This window comes from Zootoca vivipara, chromosome 5 (genome assembly GCF_963506605.1).
Source record: "Zootoca vivipara chromosome 5, rZooViv1.1, whole genome shotgun sequence".
In the NCBI taxonomy this organism is placed as follows: Eukaryota; Metazoa; Chordata; class Lepidosauria; order Squamata; family Lacertidae; genus Zootoca; species Zootoca vivipara.
This window is the reverse complement of record NC_083280.1, coordinates 15,647,213-15,668,482: the sequence shown is the minus strand read 5'-3', so window position 1 is coordinate 15,668,482 and position 21,270 is coordinate 15,647,213. Positions and strand designations below refer to the sequence as shown.

At 39.5% G+C, this 21,270-nt stretch overlaps 1 protein-coding gene across 1 annotated transcript in view; it reads left to right on the top strand.

The window, feature by feature from the left end:
* PRKCI (protein kinase C iota) overlaps positions 1–14,279 on the top strand; it is a 34,009-nt gene extending 19,730 nt beyond the window's left edge. The window contains exons 7-18 of the mRNA XM_035133148.2: positions 797–842; positions 1,455–1,513; positions 1,699–1,875; positions 2,580–2,677; positions 4,076–4,162; positions 5,121–5,256; positions 6,419–6,506; positions 7,324–7,449; positions 8,406–8,485; positions 8,717–8,806; positions 10,333–10,448; positions 13,433–14,279. Coding sequence (XP_034989039.1) covers positions 797–842; positions 1,455–1,513; positions 1,699–1,875; positions 2,580–2,677; positions 4,076–4,162; positions 5,121–5,256; positions 6,419–6,506; positions 7,324–7,449; positions 8,406–8,485; positions 8,717–8,806; positions 10,333–10,448; positions 13,433–13,520 — 1,191 coding nt within the window. The 3' untranslated portion in view covers positions 13,521–14,279. The remainder of the gene's footprint in view (positions 1–796; positions 843–1,454; positions 1,514–1,698; positions 1,876–2,579; positions 2,678–4,075; positions 4,163–5,120; positions 5,257–6,418; positions 6,507–7,323; positions 7,450–8,405; positions 8,486–8,716; positions 8,807–10,332; positions 10,449–13,432) is intronic.
* Positions 14,280–21,270: the final 6,991 nt, after the last annotated feature.

The following is a 21,270-nucleotide window of genomic DNA, read 5'->3' as shown; positions in this document are numbered from 1 at the left end:
TAATGGTTTTACTAAGACTGTGATGGGGACCTGGGGTGGGATTAGTCTAACATGCCCCATTAGTGTAAGCCCTGTGCTAAGACTTCCACATGCAATGGGGCTTCGCCCCATATCCCCAAAATAGGCTCTGGGGGTTGGAGAACCTCCAGACCAGCATGCTGGGGGAGTTGAGGAGGGATTCTGTTTGGCAAGCTGATAAATTGGCAAGCTGGTAAATGAATGCCACACTTGATTTTCGCTTATTTGATTCTGGTTTTGATGTATGATGTTGCCTCACAAAAATATAACACAGCTGGTTTGCTTTACTGTTCTGTGAAAGTGAATTTAGATGCCAATATGGGCACTTCATCCTGCTTGATTTTGGTAACTAAAGGATCCTATCTTTTGAACTTGAGGTGTATATTTTGAGAACCCACCTCATTTTTGTGATTGTAAGTTGTTTTAAACTGTTTTTAATATTGGGTTTTATTGTTGTAATCAGGCCTGGGACCTTACTGTGAAGTGTGAGTAATTATTATTAAATAATAACAACAACAATAATAATAATGTTGTAGTGGTTGAATGAAACACAAAAATTGTGCCGCCCTTAAATTTTGCACCAGACCTTGTGGCTTCTGATCAAAGATTTATATAGTCTGGTCTGTGCATTAATTATTTTGAAGGATGCCCTACTCTGTTTAGTGAGCATAGGTTTGAAATCTTAGATTTGAGATTGCCACTTTTGCAATTTGAGACAATGACATAGCTCCTTGTAGAAAACAGAAAAGTTGTAAGCTTATTCTTTGATTTTTTGTAGGAGTCTATGGATCCTTCATCAGTGCATCTTGATAACATGGAACCAGGTAAGAACAGTGCTTTCTGTAATTATATTGAAAGGACATCCCCCCAAATGAATTAGTGCTTCTCATTTGCATAATAATTTATGGGTTTTATCCAACACTGTGCATACGGTGTTCCACTTATACAGCAGGATTTCCCTTTTTTCTGGGGCAGATTTTGAGGGTGCAAGGGAGAGGAAGTTCCATCATGCAAGCAAAAGGGTGCTGCATGAGCAGAATGGCAGTGTTGAATACAATCTTCTGTTTTTTAAATCTACTGTGAGCAAGAAGCAAAAATGTATATTCTTGACTGACTTTAAATGAATCATTTATTTGTGATCTCTATATAAAACCATCTTTTAAAGTGTGTTCTATTAACTGCAGGGAATGGGCACAGCCATGCTTACCCATTTAATTTCATGTAATTTACTGTATGGTTCCTTGTAGATGTACAGAAGATGACTTCATAATATGGCCGTGTTTGGGATAACGCAGCAAAATTAATTAATTTGTAGGACGTTCTAGCAGACTTCGCCAATTCACCATCTTAAAAGCAAAGAGGAATTTCCAATCACTTGCAGAAAGGAATTGCATTTGCCTGTAATTTTGATATTATCTTTACATTTTTACTTTTAGTGATTCCTTATCATCCTTCAAGTCATGAAAGTTTGGACCATGTTGGTGAAGAAAAGGAGGTATTCTAATTGTTTTATGTCTTGGGTTTTTACTAAGTTATCTGTGCATTTCTGGAATACTAAGAAACTTACCTGTTACTTCCAACACAACATATGCAGCTCAATTAGCCTATTGTTGGTTTCAGGAAAGCTCTCAAACATCTGACTCAGGGCCATTCTATTTAAATGTTTCCATCTACCCATAGGCAACAAGTATTAGAGAAAGTGGTAAAGTATCTTCCAGTCTGGGTCTCCAAGATTTTGATCTACTTCGAGTTATAGGGAGAGGAAGTTACGCGAAAGTACTTCTGGTTCGGTTAAAGAAGACTGAGCGCATTTATGCAATGAAAGTTGTGAAAAAGGAACTAGTAAATGATGATGAGGTGAGTAGTATTTCTATTAAATGAACTGTTCTTTAAATTCTGTTTTATGTGAATGGTGGTATATTAGATGTCAGATAACTCCCCTGTAATTTGTGATCAACTTTGGTTGTATTCAGAGTGGCACTTCTGAGTTTGGTTCTTAACAAGTTAATCAGCTTTCCCACTAGTTAAAACTCTGTCAGCAATTTAAAAGATAGGAAAATGTTGGACCAAATCTCCTTTCAGGAAGAGCCCTTCCTGTTTTTGTACTCAAGGTTAGTCTCTCTGAGTTGTGACATGATAGTTTTCTTAAACTATTTCTCATACTGGGCTTGCATTTTAATACACATCTGTATTTTAATACACATCTGTATTGGCAAACCTCAAATAAATATTTTCACTTAAAGACATTGATGGTATAAATGCATTTAAAGGAAGCTATCGTCATAAGCAACTTAAAGAGCATGGGGAGTTTAAGCCTGTTTTGAAATTGCATTGTTGTATAATTTTGGAAACAAAATTCAATTGCATCCTACGAATTGCTGAATATGGGAGCAGAATATTTGACTTTCAGCTTTAGAAATGGGTATGACTTTTTTCAGGATAATTAATAATCTTATTATCATTGTCTGTCTACAAGAGCCAGGAAATCATATTTCTGCTTATCTGTTGCAAGTTAGCCAAAAGTATTACAAAAGCAACTGTTCTGTGTATTTTTATAATAGGATATTGATTGGGTTCAGACAGAGAAACATGTCTTTGAGCAGGCTTCAAATCATCCTTTTCTTGTTGGTCTTCACTCTTGTTTCCAGACAGAAAGCAGGTAATTGTGTAATATGATTTTTGCAGGTTCTTTCACTTGATCCTTTTTATAATAAGCTATTATTTTCCCCCAACACTAAGATATAATTAGCAACATACAGCACTAACACTTCTGCAGTTTCATCAAAAAAGACTTGAACGACAGGTTCCTTATGATCAAAGAAGATGGCTGTAAGGAAATCTTGAGCTGCAAAAATGATTTTCAATAGAGAGTTGTTGAACAATGAAGCCATACGTAGAATAAAGGATAGTAGAATGAAATGTAAAAACAGCATGCAGAAGAGCTGGTTTCTAATTCTAATAGTTAATGAAGGTGGAAGGATGGGAACCAGGTGTGCAGAGAGATCATAGTCTGTGTTAAAGTTTGAACACAGTGCAGACAGGGAGAAAAGCCAGAATGTGCCAGAACTATTGTTTGCCATCATTGAGTGTTCAAAACCTAAGTAAAATGGATTACTATAATAAAGAAATTGCTTAAGCATAGGAAAATACTTTGAGGAGTGGTGAAGTGAATATAATACTTGATCAAATGTCTTGAAGGCAAAGCTGCATACAGGAGGCACACATGGTGTGATACATTTACAGTGGTACCTCTGGTTGCGGACGGGATCCATTCTGGGGCTCCGGTCGGACCCTGAGGTTTCCGCAACCGGAGGGACCGCTTCTGTGCATCTGTGTGGCACGGTAGAGCACTTCTGTGCATGCGCGCGTGGCGAAACCAGAAAGAATACTTCCGGGTTTGCCGGGTTTGCATCCTGAAGGATACACAACCGGAGGTATGCATATCTAGAGGTACCACTGTATTAAAGAAGTTGGTAGTGCCATGTTGTAAAATAGGAAAAGAAGAAGGAAGGTGATAAACTAGCCTTGAATCATTTTCTCATAGTGGCCTAGGTGCTGCTGTGCCACATATTTCAATACTGTATACATGTCTGTTTACTTACCGTGGTAAAGCACTAGAGAATATATCCTCAGGCAAACCTTTTTGAGGAAGGGTAGAGTTTGAGAAAAAGGGCGTACAAGGAAAAGCAAAGCACAAGTCCTGAAACATTCAGTGGAGCTGTACTCCCAACCGCATGTCAGTAAAGGAATAAGATTGTAAGATTTATATTGTAAGATTTATGGTGTAAACTGCCCATTGATCTACAGATGAAGGGTGGTATAGGGCTGTGTTCATGTTGAAAATACCTGCAAAGGGAGAATAAATAGGCATGTTTGATGTTGGAGATGGACTAACCAAAGAGGAGAGGGGGAACTCCCTGAAAGCACTTCAGTTGTTAAGTTTGTGTAGGTGACAAGATGATAATAAATAAATAAATAAATATACATCTATATTATTATTAATAATAATAAAGTATATAAGAATCAAACCATTATAGAATTTACTTTTGTGTTCCAGGCTATTTTTTGTTATAGAGTATGTAAATGGAGGGGACCTCATGTTTCATATGCAGCGCCAAAGGAAATTGCCGGAAGAGCATGCAAGGTATGTGTTCCTATCATGACTTTTGCACATTCCTATGGGTTGAGGAAAACCCCAAAGGTGTCTAATTACATGGAACATCTCCTTTTGCCTCCCAATTTTAATTATTGTTTTGGTCAGCCTAATTATTGAAATGAAAGAGTTGCATTTGGTGGTTCTTATCTTCTCTTTCGGAGACTCTCCAAAATGAATCTAATTTCATTTGCAAAGTTAAGTAGCCTAGAACTCTGAAATGGGTGCCACAGTCATTTTATGTGGCACTGGATCAGATTCTACTATGTTTTGCTCTAAGGAGACCTATTGAAATTAATGGAGCTAGCTTAGTCATAATCATTTCAATGGGTTTACTCTGAGTAAAACTTAAATACTACCTACTGCCTCCTGTGCTCATTCTTTGCTAGCACAGCTGAGAGAGGTGAATAAAAGTTGTATGTTCTTTACTTGTTTATACCTTCAATTTCCAGATTTACTTTCTCACTTGTCTTAGCTGTTGTTTTTGAATTTCTCAGGCACCACACTTTGATCTCTGTTGGCAGACATAATTGGCTCCTACTTCAAAAAGCCTTTTAAAACTGCCAAGAGACTGATTTTTAGACATTTAACTTTTTTTTGCCACTCAGCAGAAAGAAGACACAAAAAGGCTAGTTGTGTTCATATGCATCAGTGCTTGGAATTACTGGGGTTCAACTGAACGGTGGAAGGGTCAGGTCACTACTAATTATACTTAATATATTCCAGCTTTCTCAAAGACCTAAAACTTGAATGCCTAATGATGAAAGATAGAAATAGCTCCTCCACAGAAGATATAACACTCTAACTTATAGATTTCAGGGAGGCCTGAGATGACTAATAAGTTTAGAAGGTACACCCAGTTTCATAATGTTTGATGTACACTGCTGGTGTTGTTGGGTCTAGCTATGGAAGGTTACGAATAAAATAAGGCACTTCAATTTCATTTTAGGTTTTACTCGGCAGAAATCAGTTTAGCATTAAACTACCTTCATGAACGTGGAATAATTTATAGGGATTTGAAACTCGATAATGTGTTGCTAGATTCTGAGGGACATATCAAACTGACTGACTATGGCATGTGCAAGGTAAGAGGCAAAATCTCCAAACATCTTGAAGTCTTGATTTTCCTAACACAATTTTCCTCCCTAGAATGTGCTGTAGCTTTTGAGCAGGTTGGCTTCATTAAAATATGTACAATGATGCAATCAAATGACCAAATAACTGGAGAGAAGAGGAATATCAATGGACTGCAGGTGTCATGGTTTCTCTTGACTCAAGTTGTTTAGAAGCAGCAGTATGTCTGTGCTACTAGGTTGGGCATGACTTCCCACACACTGTTCAGGGGTCGTCTCACAGTCCTCCAATGGAGATTTTCAGGGGGATTTGAGTAGATTGTTTAAAAATGCTGCCACCTCTGGCCACCAGTGGGGAGCCTCAAGTAGTTTGGAATTGTGCTAACTAGATTTTCTGCTAATTCCGTAAAATGATTTTCCATGGACTTTAGCTAGCAGCCCTGAACATTTTCAGTTTTTAGAAAGAGCGCTACTTTTATCTTGCTCTAGTGCAGTAGTTCTCAAAGGGTGTGGTGCTCCACACTGGTTTGGCAGGAGGGGTTAGCAAGTGTGGCAGGAGGATTCAAGAACAATCAAAGAAACATTTAAACATTTCAGTGTAGTATGATGAAATACCAGAGTATGCCACTGGACTCTTTGGATATAGAACCAGAAACAACTCTTCTTCAAGAGTGTTGGCTATTCTACAATTCTCCATGACTTATTTTTGTGAACAGGGATTTTCAATTCTGACAAATATGAAAGATCCAGAAGAGAGACTTTGTTTGTCTCAAATTAGATCTAATATAAATAAGATTACCTGGCAAAAGCAAGCTTACACCTCTCATTGAGTACAAAAGGCTTGTTTATAATTATATTTTGGGAATGATTCCTGTTCTTATGTAGCTGCATTGTTTTATACTTTCTGGATGTTCCACAATCATATTATAAAGTAGTTGTGATCTATGCTATAGATCAAGCTAGGAGTTGTTTCTTTTTGTTTTCCAATGTATTTCTTATCAATTAAAATTTTTATTCTGAAAGTGTGGCGCATGTATGAAAAAGAGCTCGTATGTTTGCTCTTGCCTGTTAAATTAGGTGTTGTGCAATTAAAACAATTGACTTGCTATTATGATGGGAAGCAGAATAAATATTTGCCTATGATTTTCATTCCCCTTTGTTTCCATTTTAAAAGGAAGGATTAAGGCCTGGAGACACAACAAGCACATTCTGTGGCACTCCTAACTACATTGCTCCTGAGATCTTGCGTGGAGAAGATTATGGTAAATACTATACGTATAAATACCAAACCCAGAGAGCATGAATAGTTACCACACAAACCAAATGTCCACTGCAGTTTCCCCCTGGCACTGAGCCCCTCTTGTACTCAAAATGTTTGTGCAATTAAAACCTAGCATTTGATCCAAATGCAAAATAAATTGACAGTGACCAGTTCTGCTTTATCAGTTTGATTTCTTAGAATGTGGGAACCATGTTCAAGCTCCTTCACAACACTGCTCATCCTGCAGCCCTCTAAGTGTTTCCCTGCCCTGTGCAGAGGATGCAGGGGCAAGAGGTCTGGCAAGAAAGCAAGGAAGTAGAAGGAGTACAGTGAGGTTCAGAGAAAAGATAATAAGCAAGAAAAAAGGGGAAAGAGTGAGGTTCTTAGAAAGATGAAGCAGGCTAGGTTCTTATGGAGCTCGGCTAGACCAGACTGGCCACAGCAAGAGGTAGGCCAGTTTGGTTAGTGGGATTGCCCTACTGCCAGGTGAATTGGTCAGTAGATTAGACCCTGACTGCCTGAGCCAATGGGAGGTGCCATTCCAAGCTGTGGAGTGCCCACCTGCAACCACTTGGGGAACTAGCTTACTACCTCTTTGGGAGAACTAGGCCATAGCGATCATAAGGATGTCATTGAAAGCCTGGAATTTCTTATCCATCTAGATTTACCTTGAAATCCTCAATTGTGTAGTCTAAGCGCTGCTCTTCTTCTTGCTATATCTATTACTTTCTACCACATCTTTAAAGGCTTTGCCAGATAAACATGCTGATTATACCAAATCCTTTTAAAGTAGTGTTTTGCCTTGTTTTAAATCACAGGATTTAGTGTTGACTGGTGGGCTTTAGGTGTCCTGATGTTTGAAATGATGGCAGGCAGATCACCATTTGATATTGTTGGAAGCTCTGATAATCCTGATCAAAATACAGAAGACTATCTTTTCCAAGGTAAAGCACAATTTTTGTTCAAGCAGTTGATTCTGTGGATCATGAATGATGCATTTCAATGAGGAGCAAGTATGATTTAAATTAAATGGTGAAATGTACAATGAAGCAAAGTTTTATCTCCTGATGAATGCCTGATTCCCAAGTTGATTTGTGCTTTCTGAACAAACATAGTGCAAAATTAGCTTAAGGGCAGCAGTGTATTGGGGTGATTTTTCATTGCCTTTAGAGACCTGAAAGTTTACTTCCGTGGCTAGATCTTAACTTTTAAAATAAAGCTACATGTCTTTTAAAATTATTCTATGTATTTAAAGCACAAAAGAGGCATAGCTGCCAAGTACCGCATTTTCCTCGGGAAAACCCCGTTTTTACTTACCTTTTCCCGGTGGTCCCCCGTATCACTTCGTCTCCTGTTTTTCTCCGTTATTTTCTCCTTCCGGCGGCCATTTTTTTCTTTCCGATTTGCCCTTCTATGGGCACCAAAAATGGCCGCCGCCGGCTTCAAAAGTTGCATCTACGCATGTCCGGAAGTGCATAGACGCGACTTCTGGTGTCGGCGGCGGCCATTTTTGGTGCCCGTAGATGGGCGGAGCAACACCGGAAGTTGCGTCGACGCACTTCCTGATATGTGTACAAGCGACTTTCGAAGCCGGCGGCGGCCATTTTTGGGTGCCCATAGAAGGGCAAAGCGACACCGGAAGTTACGTCGACGCAACTTCCGGTGTCACATGGCTGCCGGTCCCGGGTTCTGCAGTCCTGGACTTGGAAGGTAAGAAAAGAGGTGAAATTAACATCCCATGGTCCAAAAGAATACTTCTATTTAGCATAAAAAACAGCCTTTAATTTAGTTCAACCTCTTATACAGATTGAGTTTTTCATTGTACCTCAGTTCCAAAACACACCTTTAGAATTTTAAAACAGAAAATTCATGAAATTAAAATGTCGATTATTTCTTCTAGTTATTCTAGAGAAGCAAATCCGTATCCCACGATCGCTTTCTGTGAAGGCAGCAAGTGTTCTAAAAAGCTTTCTTAACAAGGTAAGAGCTCGTGCCATATTTGGGTTGAACTTTGGTTGTTAAATATACATGTTACAGGTTTAAAACTGGCAAGAGAAAATTAGAATAAAAATATCAAAATACGTATTTGGGAAGGAATGTAATATGAGCACTTTAACAATTTGTGTACTTATATTTACATTCTATGCATGTTTCCTGGCCCAGTTACAATAGCCTAATTTGACCTTCATGTTATATGTTTTCTTTACCTAGGATCCAAAAGAACGGCTAGGTTGTCATCCTCAAACAGGGTTTGCAGACATTCAGGGACATCCGTTTTTTCGTAATGTTGATTGGGACCTGGTAAGTGGTCAATATAAATAATTGCTTTTAAATAGTTCTATGCACAGTGAATATCTGAAATCTTGCCTGGATGAGAGCACTTCTGCCATTGTCAGTGAAAAGTTGCCAAAAAAATATTGAGTTTTCCCCATAAATTTTATATTATGACACAGTAAGCAGATAATTAATCTTTTTGGGGCATGAGCAATGTCCTTTCAAGTACTCAAAGTGAGCATGGATTATGCAGTGCAGTGGTTATTTTAGTACTTCAGGAGCTCAGTTACCTTTTACCATGCTACTACTTGGCATGTTTTCAGAATTTTGGGGATTATGTTCAGAGCAAGGGGTTTTAAAGATTTAATTTAACAAAACTTACATACTGCTTGGTTGTAACAAAATCTCTAGGTGGTTTACGATAAATATTAAAAATTTCATTAAAAAACCAGTAACTAAAAACAATTAAAAACAGGAGTGAACTAAAAAGAGATTAAAACATGTCAGCATCTATGTGTCTGGATAGATTTGCCTGAACAAAAAAAATTTAAGCAGATGCTGAAAAATATATAGCAAAGAGATCTCTTTGATGTCACCTTACTACCAAAGTGTAGGTGATGCCACACTAAAATTTCTTAGAAGTACGGGGTGATTATTGTGTGGCTCTTGTTAACAGTGTCACTTTGGCAGTTCGAAGTGGTTGAGTGGGCACATATTGGGTAAGGCCATTCAAGCTTGTTAAGGGCTTTATATACCAGTAACAGTACCTTGAACCTGATCCTGTAAGAAATGAAAATCTTTAAGCAGACGTGTTTATAAGTTGGCAGGCTCTCGCTTCTGTCAGCAGCCATGCTGCAGTATTCTGTACTAGCTGCAGTTTTCAGATCAAGGGTAAGGGAAGCCCCACATAGAGTGCATTGCAGTAATTTTATCTTGAACTCACCAGTGCCTGAACTACTGTAGTCAAGTTAAGCTGGTCCATGAATGGTTGTAGCTGTTGTATCTTGCACAGCTGGTAAAAGGGGCTTCTAGGTACTGAGGCAGTCTGGGCTTCCAGTGACAGAGCTAGGTATAGAAGCACCCTGGACTGTGTAACCTGCTCCTTCATAGGGAATGCAACCCCATTCAGGTGTTGTTCTCTGACACGGGAACCACTCGCCTGCAGATTTGCCAAACTGGCACCAGTCCAGGTGTTATCCTGATTCCAATGTAATAAATGGAGAATTAGAGGTGAGTGTCGACAGTGTACTGGTGGCACCATGGCCCCAAACTCCTGATAACAGTTCCCTGTGGCTTCATGTAGATATTAAGTAGCATTGGGGAATAAAATAGTGCCCTGTGGCACCCTGTAGCATAACCACAAGGCCAAAAGCGTTCTACCCATTATACTTTGCAATACAGTGCCCCCAAAGCAATAGGATCATTGTGTGGAACAAAAGCTTACAAATACTATAACCCATAGTTTGTCCTCCTAAGAGAAATGTGAATTATCCTTAATGCACTCTATGTAATTATCCAACAGCAACACTTATGCTATGTGAACTTACTCCTAGATGGAACAAAAGCAAGTGGTTCCTCCCTTTAAACCAAACATATGTGGAGAATTTGGTTTGGACAACTTTGACTCCCAGTTCACGAATGAGCCTGTTCAACTCACTCCTGATGATGAGTAAGTAAATGATTAAGCTCCTAAACTGAACGAGATGCTCCCCTGTAATTCTAACAGCTCTTATTGTGGTAGTATTTGCCGTGATGGAACTTCAGAACCTCTAACAGTTTCCAGAAGTAGAGACAAAGAAGGCTATCCACATCCTGCCTTTCTTGTAGGTACAGTGGTGTCTCGCAAGACGAATTTAATTCGTTCTGTGAGTCAATTCGTTTTGCGAAAAATTCATCTAGTGAATCCCATAGGAATGCATTGAATTAAAAAAAAAATTTTTTGCCCATAGGACCACATTAATTGAATTTCAATGCATTCCTATGGGAAACTGCGATTTGCTAGACGAATTTTTCACAAAATGAATTCGTCTTGCGAGGCAAACTCCGATCGCAAAACCCATTCGTCTAGCGAAAAATTCATCTAGCAGTGCATTCATCTAGCGAGGTATCACTGTATCCTGGATGATTGGCCATTGCTGGAAGCAGAACACGGGATTGGATAGATCCTTAGTCTGATCCAGCAGAGCTGCTCATATTCCCATGTGACCAAAAATGGCTATCCCATTGTGTTGAACAAAATGGCAACTGGTAAAGTGCATAATGAATTGTGATTTACATGGTTTCTGAGATTTAAATAATAATAATTGGGGGCAATCCAGGATTTTGTAACTTCAGATAATTCAACACAGGAAGCCACTTTATACCAAAAAACAAACTTGGTGTCTGTCTTGCCCAGTATTGCCTGGCACCTACTTTCCAGGGTCTCTGGTAGAGATATATCATATCACCTGTTACCTGATCACAAGTAGTGATGACATGAATTGACCCTGAAGCCATCTGCATGCAAAGCATCTGTATGTGGCTGGGGAAACCCAGCCAGATGGGCAGAGTATAAAATTATAATTGTAATTATTATTATTATTATTATTAGAGTTATATAAGGACAAACAGATATATTTCTAACTTTTGAGAGCGAATACTTGCTTATAATAAGAACTGTACCCGGTATTGCTCAGGAATTCTAAGAAGCTAAAAAATAGAAATTTATAAATGGATAGCATAATATATTAGTTTCAAGGCCTGTGCATCCTCCTCCAATCTGACTCTGTTAACAGCTGGCCAGGAACTCTGAATCAACTTGGAGGGCAGGGCTAATGTTAATTAGGGTTTTTTAAACTCAAGGTAGTCGGGAGGAGGGCTGAAGAAGGAGACACTATATCTCCTTTGGCCCCCCCTCCTCCTGCCACACTGCAGAGAGTGGGAGGGTTCAGTCCTGTTGGATGGTGTTTCATCAGGGTGTTGCCTGCACAGAACACAGTAGTGAAGCAGCCAGCAATATTGCACCCTTGGTGGGCAGCTCCTGCACTGCTGCTCCGTGTGCTTGGCTATTGTCCCAGGCGTAATTGTTCTCCCCTCTTTGTCTTCCCCTCTCATGGCCCAGTCCATGGGTGCTGCTTACCTGGCTGCTGCTATCACCGTTAAATTACGGGAAGCAGCTGCCAGAGCCCAACTCTCCCCATTTTGCGCCACCCTGCAAACCAGCTCTTGCACCAGCTATATATACACACCAATGGGGCTCTCCCCAGGGAGGCTCGCCGGGAAGCTTCATTTCATATATTTAGATGCCAAGCGAAAATATTCCTCTTCCCCAGGCCTTTGACTAATTACGTAGTCTACGGCCATTTAAACTGGGAGTGGTGGTGATATTGTTTTGTTTCTTTATATTTTTGTTTAAAAACTAAACTTCCCTGTGATCCTTGGATGATGGTTGGTATAAAATTATTATTATTATTATTATTATTTATTATACTTTATGATTTGGGAACCCAGGTGGCGCTGTGGGTTAAACCACTGAGCCTAGGGCTTGCTGATCAGAAGGTCGGCGGTTCGAATCCCTGTGAGGGGGTGAGCTCCCGTTGCTTGGTCCCAGCTCCTGCCAACCTAGCAGTTTGAAAGCACGTCAAAATGCAAGTAGATAAATAGGAACCGCTACAGCGGGAAGGTAAACGGCGTTTCCATGTGCTGTTCTGGTTTGCCAGAAGCGGCTTTGTCATGCTGGCCACATGACCTGGAAGCTATACGCCGGCTCCCTCGGCCAATAACCCGAGATGAGCGCCGCAACCCCAGAGTCGTCTGCGACTGGACCTAATGGTCAGGGGTCCCTTTACCTTTACTTTATGATTTATTATTATTAATAATAAATAAATACAGTGGTACCTCGACTTACGAAGGCGATCCGTTCCGCGGCACTCTTCGTAAGTCGAATCCTTCGGTTGATGAAGCGTCTGTTTTGCACATGCGCAAAGTGCGATTTTTGTGCTTCTGCGCATGCGCTGACCGCGCGCGGGGCAAAAAGACTTCCAGGTTTGCCGACTTCGGAAGTCGAAACCTTCGGAAGTCAAGTCATTCGGATGTCGAGGTACCACTGTATAATAGTTTCTACTTGAATTATAGTTTAGTGATAGAAGAAGTGACTAAAAAAAATTCCTGTGTGTACTTTTTGTTCAGTGCATCAGAACCCTGACAAGAACACATTTCTTTGGGCTTCCTTATTTGTTTTTAGCACCTCAGTTTTAAGTTGTTGTTTTTGTATTTTTTTAAAGGGCTCCCTGAGCAGCTTACACACATGAATGAAAAGACAGTCCCTGCCTTCAGACTTACAATCTAAAAGACTACACAAGATGGGACTCAGTAGGAGAAGGGAAAAAAGGAAGCTTATACACTGGTTCTTAGTTACAGAGGTCTTATAGACCAGCTTGAATAGAAAGATTCAGAGGGAAAGGGCTAAAAGTTACTACTGTACTTTTTCAGCAACCTTTGTCCTTCTGTAGTAGCTTGATGGAATGGTTGCTGGTGGACAATTGAGAGTGTAGCCTGATGAATCTGATGTTTCAGTAGAGCCTGTGCTGAATACAGTAGCTCTCTGGGGGGTTTTCTCAGTACAAATTGCATTGTATTGTTTTTTGAGAATATAAATGCTCTTTTTATTTTCAGTGATATTGTGAAGAAGATTGACCAGTCTGAATTTGAAGGCTTTGAATATATCAATCCCCTTCTGATGTCTGCTGAGGAATGTGTCTGATCTCCCACTTCTGAACTGTGCCATTTGTTGCTAACACATTTTTCTGCATGGATGAACAGTTTGCAGTTGGGATGCAATTAATAAAATGCATTTACCTTTGTCATTTGCTATCAAATAAGAACTTTTAATTAACCTGCTATGTAAGCTGGATGCTTTTTATTTGACTATAAGGAAATCTAAAACACTAAAACAGATTTTGCCAAAGTTGAACTTGAAACATCAAGGCAACCATTTTCCTACAGGCTGCCTAATGTGAAATAGAGGATGTTGCCACCTATTCCACTTGAAATGTAATACAGCTCTGGGTTCAAAGTGGTCTAATTAAAGAGCACCTGCTTGCATTAAGTGAAATTAACACATCAAGTCCATCTGTCTTCAGTTTTACATGTGTCTGTTGCCAACCCAGAGTAAAATGTGTATGCTCCCTAATTTGTTTGAAGAACCCTGGTTAAACCTGAGTTCTCAGACCTGGCTAAGAAGCTTACTCGCATTGGTAATGGTAATGTGTTAGACTGAAAACAAATGAAGAGCAGCAGGAGAATTTACATGTACTGCCACAGCCCACTTCCATTCCATGTATATTCCACATTCAGTGTGAACTGGACGTAAAGTTTCATCTTCCATGTTACAAGTTTAGCATTGTAATCCTGTGTGCACTTTTGAGTAGGCGCCATTGGATTTGGTGGGATTTACTTCTGAGCAAACATCCATAGGACTGTGGTGTAATATTTGCAGTCTCCAGGATTATATATACAGTGGTACCTCAGTTTACGAACTTAATCCGTTCTGGAAGTCTGTTCTTAAACCAAAACCGTTCTTAAACTGAGGCACGCTTTCCCTAATGAGGCCTCCTGCTGCCGGTGCCCTTCCACCAGATTCTTTTCTTAGACGAGGTAAAGTTCTCAAACCAGGACACTATTTCTGGCTTTGCAGAGTTCATAAACCGAATTGTTTGTAAACTGAGGTACCACTGTAATATGCCTGTTGTCTTTGTCCATGGAGTTTTCTTGGCAGGGATACTGGAGTGGCTTGCCAGTTTCTTCTCCAGGTGGATCACGTTTAGTCAAAACTCTCCACTATGACCTGTCCATCTTGGGTGGCCTTGCATGGCATAGCTCATAGCTTCTCTAAGTTATTCAAGCCCCTTCGCCACGACAAGGCATTGATCCATGTTCTCGAAGCTACCAACATGAGTTTGACCAAACTGCAGGAGGCAGTGGAAGGAGTGCCTGGCGTGCTATGGTCCATGGGGTCACGAAGAGTCAGACACGACTAAACGACTAAACAACAAAAACCACTGTAATGCCTTGCTATTTTTTTAGACTTGGAAGTGGTACAGCATTTACTTTAGGCTTGACATAAGCATGGAGAATAGATGCTTTCTTGACAACGGAGACCATAGCTGTCTCTGAATAGGATTTTTCTTTCAAGCACCATGCAGTAGATTTGACTCCAAAATTACTTGTCATTTGTTTAATCAAAGTTCTTTGGTATACATCCTTGCTATGTAAATGAGTGCCTTCTTAAGTCTGTCCTTTTCAAAAGGGCTAATAAAATGTATGGTATCAGTTTGAATTAAAATGAACCAGTAGAGTTTTTTAAAAAAAGAAAAAATAAGTATTTAGCAGAAATAGGCAGCTAATGTTAACAAATACGACCTCATGCAGCCAGCTTTATAATTTTGCAGCTTCTGTTAAGGTAGAGAAGAATTTATTTTCACTATGGATTTAAAAGGCTAATAGTCTCATACAGCAGCTGTACAGTTTGAAAAACCATTACACTACATTACACTACAAAAGGATCCCTCTATTAATGTGATTAGGGAAGTGTGGCTCCTCTCATGGTCCTATACTTACGGCTCTAAGATGTATGCAAAAGTCTAAATAAAAATTCAAACCAGCTAGGTCAGTGAAGATGGGCGTTTTAAAGGTCTGTATATAATTAATATAATGTACCGAGAAAAAGTTGCATGCTTTATCTTAAAAGTCAAGGAACTGCTGGCTGGAGATGTCAGTTGTGTATTTTGCTTGATTTTTAAATGCTTGTAAAGAGAAGGGATTTGCAAAGTGTTTTAGATAATGTAGAAATGTGGACTTTAACTGAATAGTTGTCCAGAACCAAGCACATTCTAGTTATCCTTCTGTGAGTTGTTTTTCTCTGCCATTGTGAACTTAATCTATGGTACATTTGTGCATTAAGGCAAAAATTGCCTCTTTGACTAGTATGCATTATTTTCATTGTACTTTTCAAACACTGGCATGTTGAAGAGGAGGAATTGAACCACTTTGGTACTTTTCCCTTGTTAAGCGCATGTCAGTTACAAGGTACATCTTAAAACATTTACGTAATTGTGCTATGTTTTAGATCTGATGAGTAATCTTTCAGTTTTACATTCTTGAAGGGGGCAGGAGAATTTAAAAGAGCTAACTTACAACTTGGCTCGTGCCCTCTTATTTTATTTAGTCTTTTTTAATGTATCTGAAATTAGGCCACTAACAGTGGTTTCACTTCATAAGCAGCATGGTACAGAATGACTTATATAAGAGGTACATTTTCTGACTCACAAACTGTACGGGAGTGAAATTCTCACATCCAAGACTTTTCTTCAAAGCACAAAAGGAGTAAAATTGCAGATGTTAAAATGTGCTTCCCACCCCCTTGTGTATGTGTGTCTTATGTATTTCATCTTATAGTGTCAATTTTTAACAAAGAACTGAGGGATGTTAAAAGCAAATATCAAGTTTTGTTTTGTTTTTCATGTTTCCAAACAAGTGCCATGATATTAAGTTGTTGTCGTTTTTTTAAAAATATATATATATATTAAATGTGTAGAGGCTGTCTTAAAATATTGAACAGGGAATTCAGACATAGACAGCTAATGCAGCATGCTTTTCTGAAGGTAGCCTTTTAGTGTAAACATTGAACTAAATGGGTGCTTCCATCTTGTACTATGTACTTCCTTCATTTTGCAGATATTGTACTGTACTGTGTAATCTCTTATATTTCTGCACACTTTTTTACTTTCCATTTTAAGTTTCAAAATTAAAAAAAAAAACCCAGGGCTTTTTCTTTAAATCTTGTCTTGCACTCATTGTATGCTTTCCTTGAGTATTATTCTAATTTAGCAATTTTATTTACTTTTCTTTATTGCTACTGGAGAACTCTCGAACATTAGACGATAAACACATAATTAGTTTTCACAGACGATAAACTCCTCAAATCTTAATTCATCATGGGAATCTATAAACTGCCATCTCTTCTGCAGGGAAGGGTACAATTTAGGTTATAGTATTGCCAATTAGAGAAATGTGCATCTTAAAACGTTCTTCCATCGTACTTTTTGTTTACAGCCCTTTTGAAAATGCTGAGTTGCAGACTAGGGGCAGGTACATACTATACATTTAAAGCATAGTTTAAATATGCTGGTAATAGTAGCTCTCTGGCAGGGAAAGTATAGTTCCCATGATTCTTTAGGGGAGGTCACATTCTTTAAATGTGTATAGGATGTGCTTTAAAAGTATGGTGTAGAGCTGCCATGGCTCCCCGCCCCTTTCCCAGATTACTCAGGGCAATCTTGTGTTGTGTTTAAGGAGCACTTCCCACTTAACAGTGAAACGCTGAATCTCAGGAATGAAGGAAGATCACATTCAGACATGTATCAAATCCAGGTGCAGCACCTGCATACTTTGTGCCAGAGATAGGCATGTCTTTCTTTGCTGTCAACAGAGCTGTGTTTTCACTGTTGGAAAAAAAGGGAATTACATCCAAATGCCTGTTTTAACAGCCAAACAAGTCCAACATAATATGGCTGTTTTCACCAAGCCTACGCTTTGCTGCTAATATTCTATCTATTGGCTGCCTCTCCTTTTACCTGCAAAATCAAGCATAATAGTGACCTTGTGTGATGGAAAGATTTAAGGAGCCTGCTGCCTAATGGAGCAGACATTGTGGGACAGACTTGTGCCCTGGCTAATCCAAAGAGCAACCTTGTCATGTTGCTCATCAAGACTCCTGTCTTTGGTTTGAACTACCTATTATGGTGCATCTTAATATCACTTTTTCTGGATTCTGCTTTCCTGACTTCTCTGCGGCCTACCTGAGTAGCAAAACCTCCACTTCCACCTAGGTGAAAGCTACTGAGATGAAGTTCCTATGTTTTAGTTCATTACGTTAATGGGTATCTTGGAAGTTGGAGTTATCAAATCTCATCATGTGGGGTGGGAGATGTCGACCAACACAGTATCCTCACCCAAATCTGGAATATATCTTGCCCTAGACCAGGCATCCCCAAACTTCGGCCCTCCAGATGTTTTGGACAACAATTCTCATCATCCCTGACCACTGGTCCACTTAGCTAGGGATCATGGGAGTTGTAGGCCAAAACATCTGGAGGGCCGCAGTTTGGGGATGCCTGCCCTAGACATGGAGAGCCTAGTTGTGATTTCGCAGTGGGGAGGTACTCTGGGAGTGGCTTGAGAGATCCTTCACATTTCCAGGGCTGAGCCATAGTACTGAAAGTAGGGCCTTCTAATGCTAAATTCTGGTGGGTTCTGGATCAGATTTTATTTGTCTATGTGGCTGAATTCAATTTTAGGAAATGATATTTATAATTTTTAATGGATTCGTGAAGTAGGAGGAGACAGAACCTGGAAAGTATTGTAGTTTTTTACTTCCTTTGACTTTTAAAATGTGTTACGACATTTTTTTGAAATTAAAGAATGATTTAATTTCTAAATGAGAGGTGATTGGATCTATTTATCAAGGAGTTAGGCTCATTCTATCTCACATGAAATCCATTCTCCCTATCTATGAGTATATAGAAAATAGTTTCTTAGTTGGAAGACTATGGGTCTTTGCACATATTTAAATGAGTTATTTCCTTTTTAGTGCTGTAAAAGTCATGAGCAGGAGGGGGACTTAAAAATTCCCAACCCACCAACTCGAGACAGTCACTGCCATTGCTGCAAGAGACTGTTATTCTTGGGAATTACTAATATTCTGTGTGGTGGTTATAACCATATGCCTCCCTGTTGCCCCTAGACAAGTGATGCTGTTTCTTGGTAACCATGCTGCTAATTATAGATCAAATGCAGACTTATCTCCCTTTACTGTATTTGTAAACTAACATTCTATATCAAACTTAAGATGTCTTGCACTGGAAATATAGAAAAAAAACCTTTGTTATCAAATGGATACTCAAGGATCTAAGTTTGCAGTACAATCAGAATAATATTTAGCCTGTCAACAGTTGTGTTTTACAACTGGGCTTCTAGCATCTCTTAAATGCACTATCAATGGACACAAGAATCTCTAAGATTTTGAGAACTATTGTGCCAATATATTTAGGTAGTATTATTACTTCCTCAGCCCAGTATACCTGAAGGAGCGTCTCCAACCCCCATAATTCAGCCCGGACACTGAGGTCCAGCTTCAAGGGCCTTCTGGCGGTTCCCTCACTGTGAGAAGTGAGGTTACAGGGAATCGAGCAGAGGGCCTTCTCGGTAGTGGCGCCTACTCTGTGGAACGCCCTCCCATCAGATGTCAAGGAAATAAACAACTGAAGGCAGGCCTGTTTAGGGAAGTTTTTAATGTTTAAAGTTTTAGTCTGTTTTTAATGTACTGTTGAAAGCTGCCCAGAGTGGCTGGGGAAACCCAGCCAGATAGGCTGGGTAGAAATAATAAATTACATTATTATTATTATAATTATTCCGCTTTAATTATTTTAATAAGTGTTGCTATAATTCACTTGAACGGCCACAGCTAGCCTTGAAAAGGGCAATAGCACAGCTGTAAAGCACATGCTCCGCATGCAAAATGTCCTAGGTTCAATCCCTGAAATCTCCAAGTAGAGCTGAGAGTAACTTTTGTTCAAAGCTCCAGTGAGCTGCTGTCAACAGAAACTACAGTACTGAGCTCCATGCCCTGTCCAAGTATAAGGGAAACTCCTACATCCTTAAGTGTCTATAGCAGAACTTTGTAGAAGGTAACTTAGCCAGAATAGTGATGTTACCCTAGGGACTGTAGGGTAACATAGGTAATACATGACCTATTTGAGATAACTCAGGATAAGTCTTTCAAAATCCACAATAGGAGAATACCTATGTTAGGATCAGGTGGGAAATGTCACAAAATAGGGAGCAACCTTTTGAGTTCTCCAGCATTATTTGTCAGACTGAATGCTAAGCAAAGTGGGAGGGGGGTGTAGGCTGATGCTAAAGTCATAAAGTCTGCACTGTTCTCAGGTAAAATGGAGTGAAAGAAGATAGAGCAAGCTTAATTATGCAAATCTCTGCTCACCTCCAGGATATGAGGATCACCTACCCAAATCTGGGGTTGTTGCCCATGTGTTCTATTATTATGCGGAGTAAACAGCATATTATGGCTCAACACTTAGAGAGAGGCAGAAGGGAAGGATTCTAAATAGCTGGGGCTGATGTCTTAAAGGAATGGGAAGATAAAAAGGGGAATTCTTTGGGTTCAGTCTCAAGCCACCACACTAACACGGAGAAGCCTAATGCAAGTGATGGGGAGCTAGCGTTTTATTATTATTATTTTATATCTAGGGTTCCTAACCACATGCCTCTGTACATTTGGACAGTTGGTATCTATTCTGATTCAAAGCTTTAGCTCAAGGAATTGTATGTTTTTCATTTCTCTCCTGGCCTGTTAATTAGATTTTCAGATAATGTAGGAAGTGCATATCCTTTGTAAGTGGTAGATAATGAGAGATGTTCACAAATGGAAATGATGAATTTGAATTAATTCATAAAACAGTGTGACAAAGTGCCGTATACATCTTAGCAGTTTGAGAAACAGGTTTGGTGTGTATGCTAACCAGTTTGACAGGAAGGTTATTTTTAAGTTTTTGTACACTAGTCAACACCTCTCTCTTAACATGAAGTAATTTGGAATAGCAATTTTCACTTGTGCATTAAAAATGCAGATCAATTGTCTCACTTCTCCTTTCACGTGTGGGTGAGAGAGACATCACCTATCAGAAACTACATTAAAAGATGTGAAAGGTGAGCTATAAAGAGATTTTAAAATTGTCTTGTGGAGTTTTTACTGTGTGCCACGTAGAAAGCTCTTTAAAGGAACTTGATGTGTTTATTTCATCTTGTATGAGAACTGAAAGCTCTCATCTTTGAAGCTTTGCTGGAGAGCCACCAGGCATAATGAAGGATGTGGATTTAAAAAGCTGTCCCCATCACTTGTGCTGCTTTCAACATCCTGTGCCTGGCAATTTTAACCCCTGAATACTCCCAGTCTTGTGGTTTAAACTAATCCTGTGGCCATGAGTCTTAAGAACAAGTCCTTACAATACAGCATGAATAATTTGAAGGTTGCAAGGTGCCTTTTATTTCAACTTTTAAACACCTGATGAAAACTTTTCTGCTCCACCAGACCTATGCAGGCAATTAAGAATACATCTTTCTGCAGCGGTTAATTGATGTCTGTTTTTAGTGTGTGGTTTTAGGTGTACAGTATTGTTATAAACCCCTATCATTCAGCCCAGACACTGAGATCCAACTCTACCTTTCTGGCAGTTCCCTCATTGTGAGAAATGAGGCTGCAGGGAACTAGGTAGAGAAAATGAACAACTATCTGACTTTTAGAATAAATCTGAAGGCAGCCCTGTTTAGATAAGTTTTTAATGTTTGATACTTTTGTTCAGGGCCATCTCAAGCAGGTCGGGTACCCTGGCGCTGAGGCACGGAGATCGCTCCGGCGCCCCCGCAGCGCACAGCAC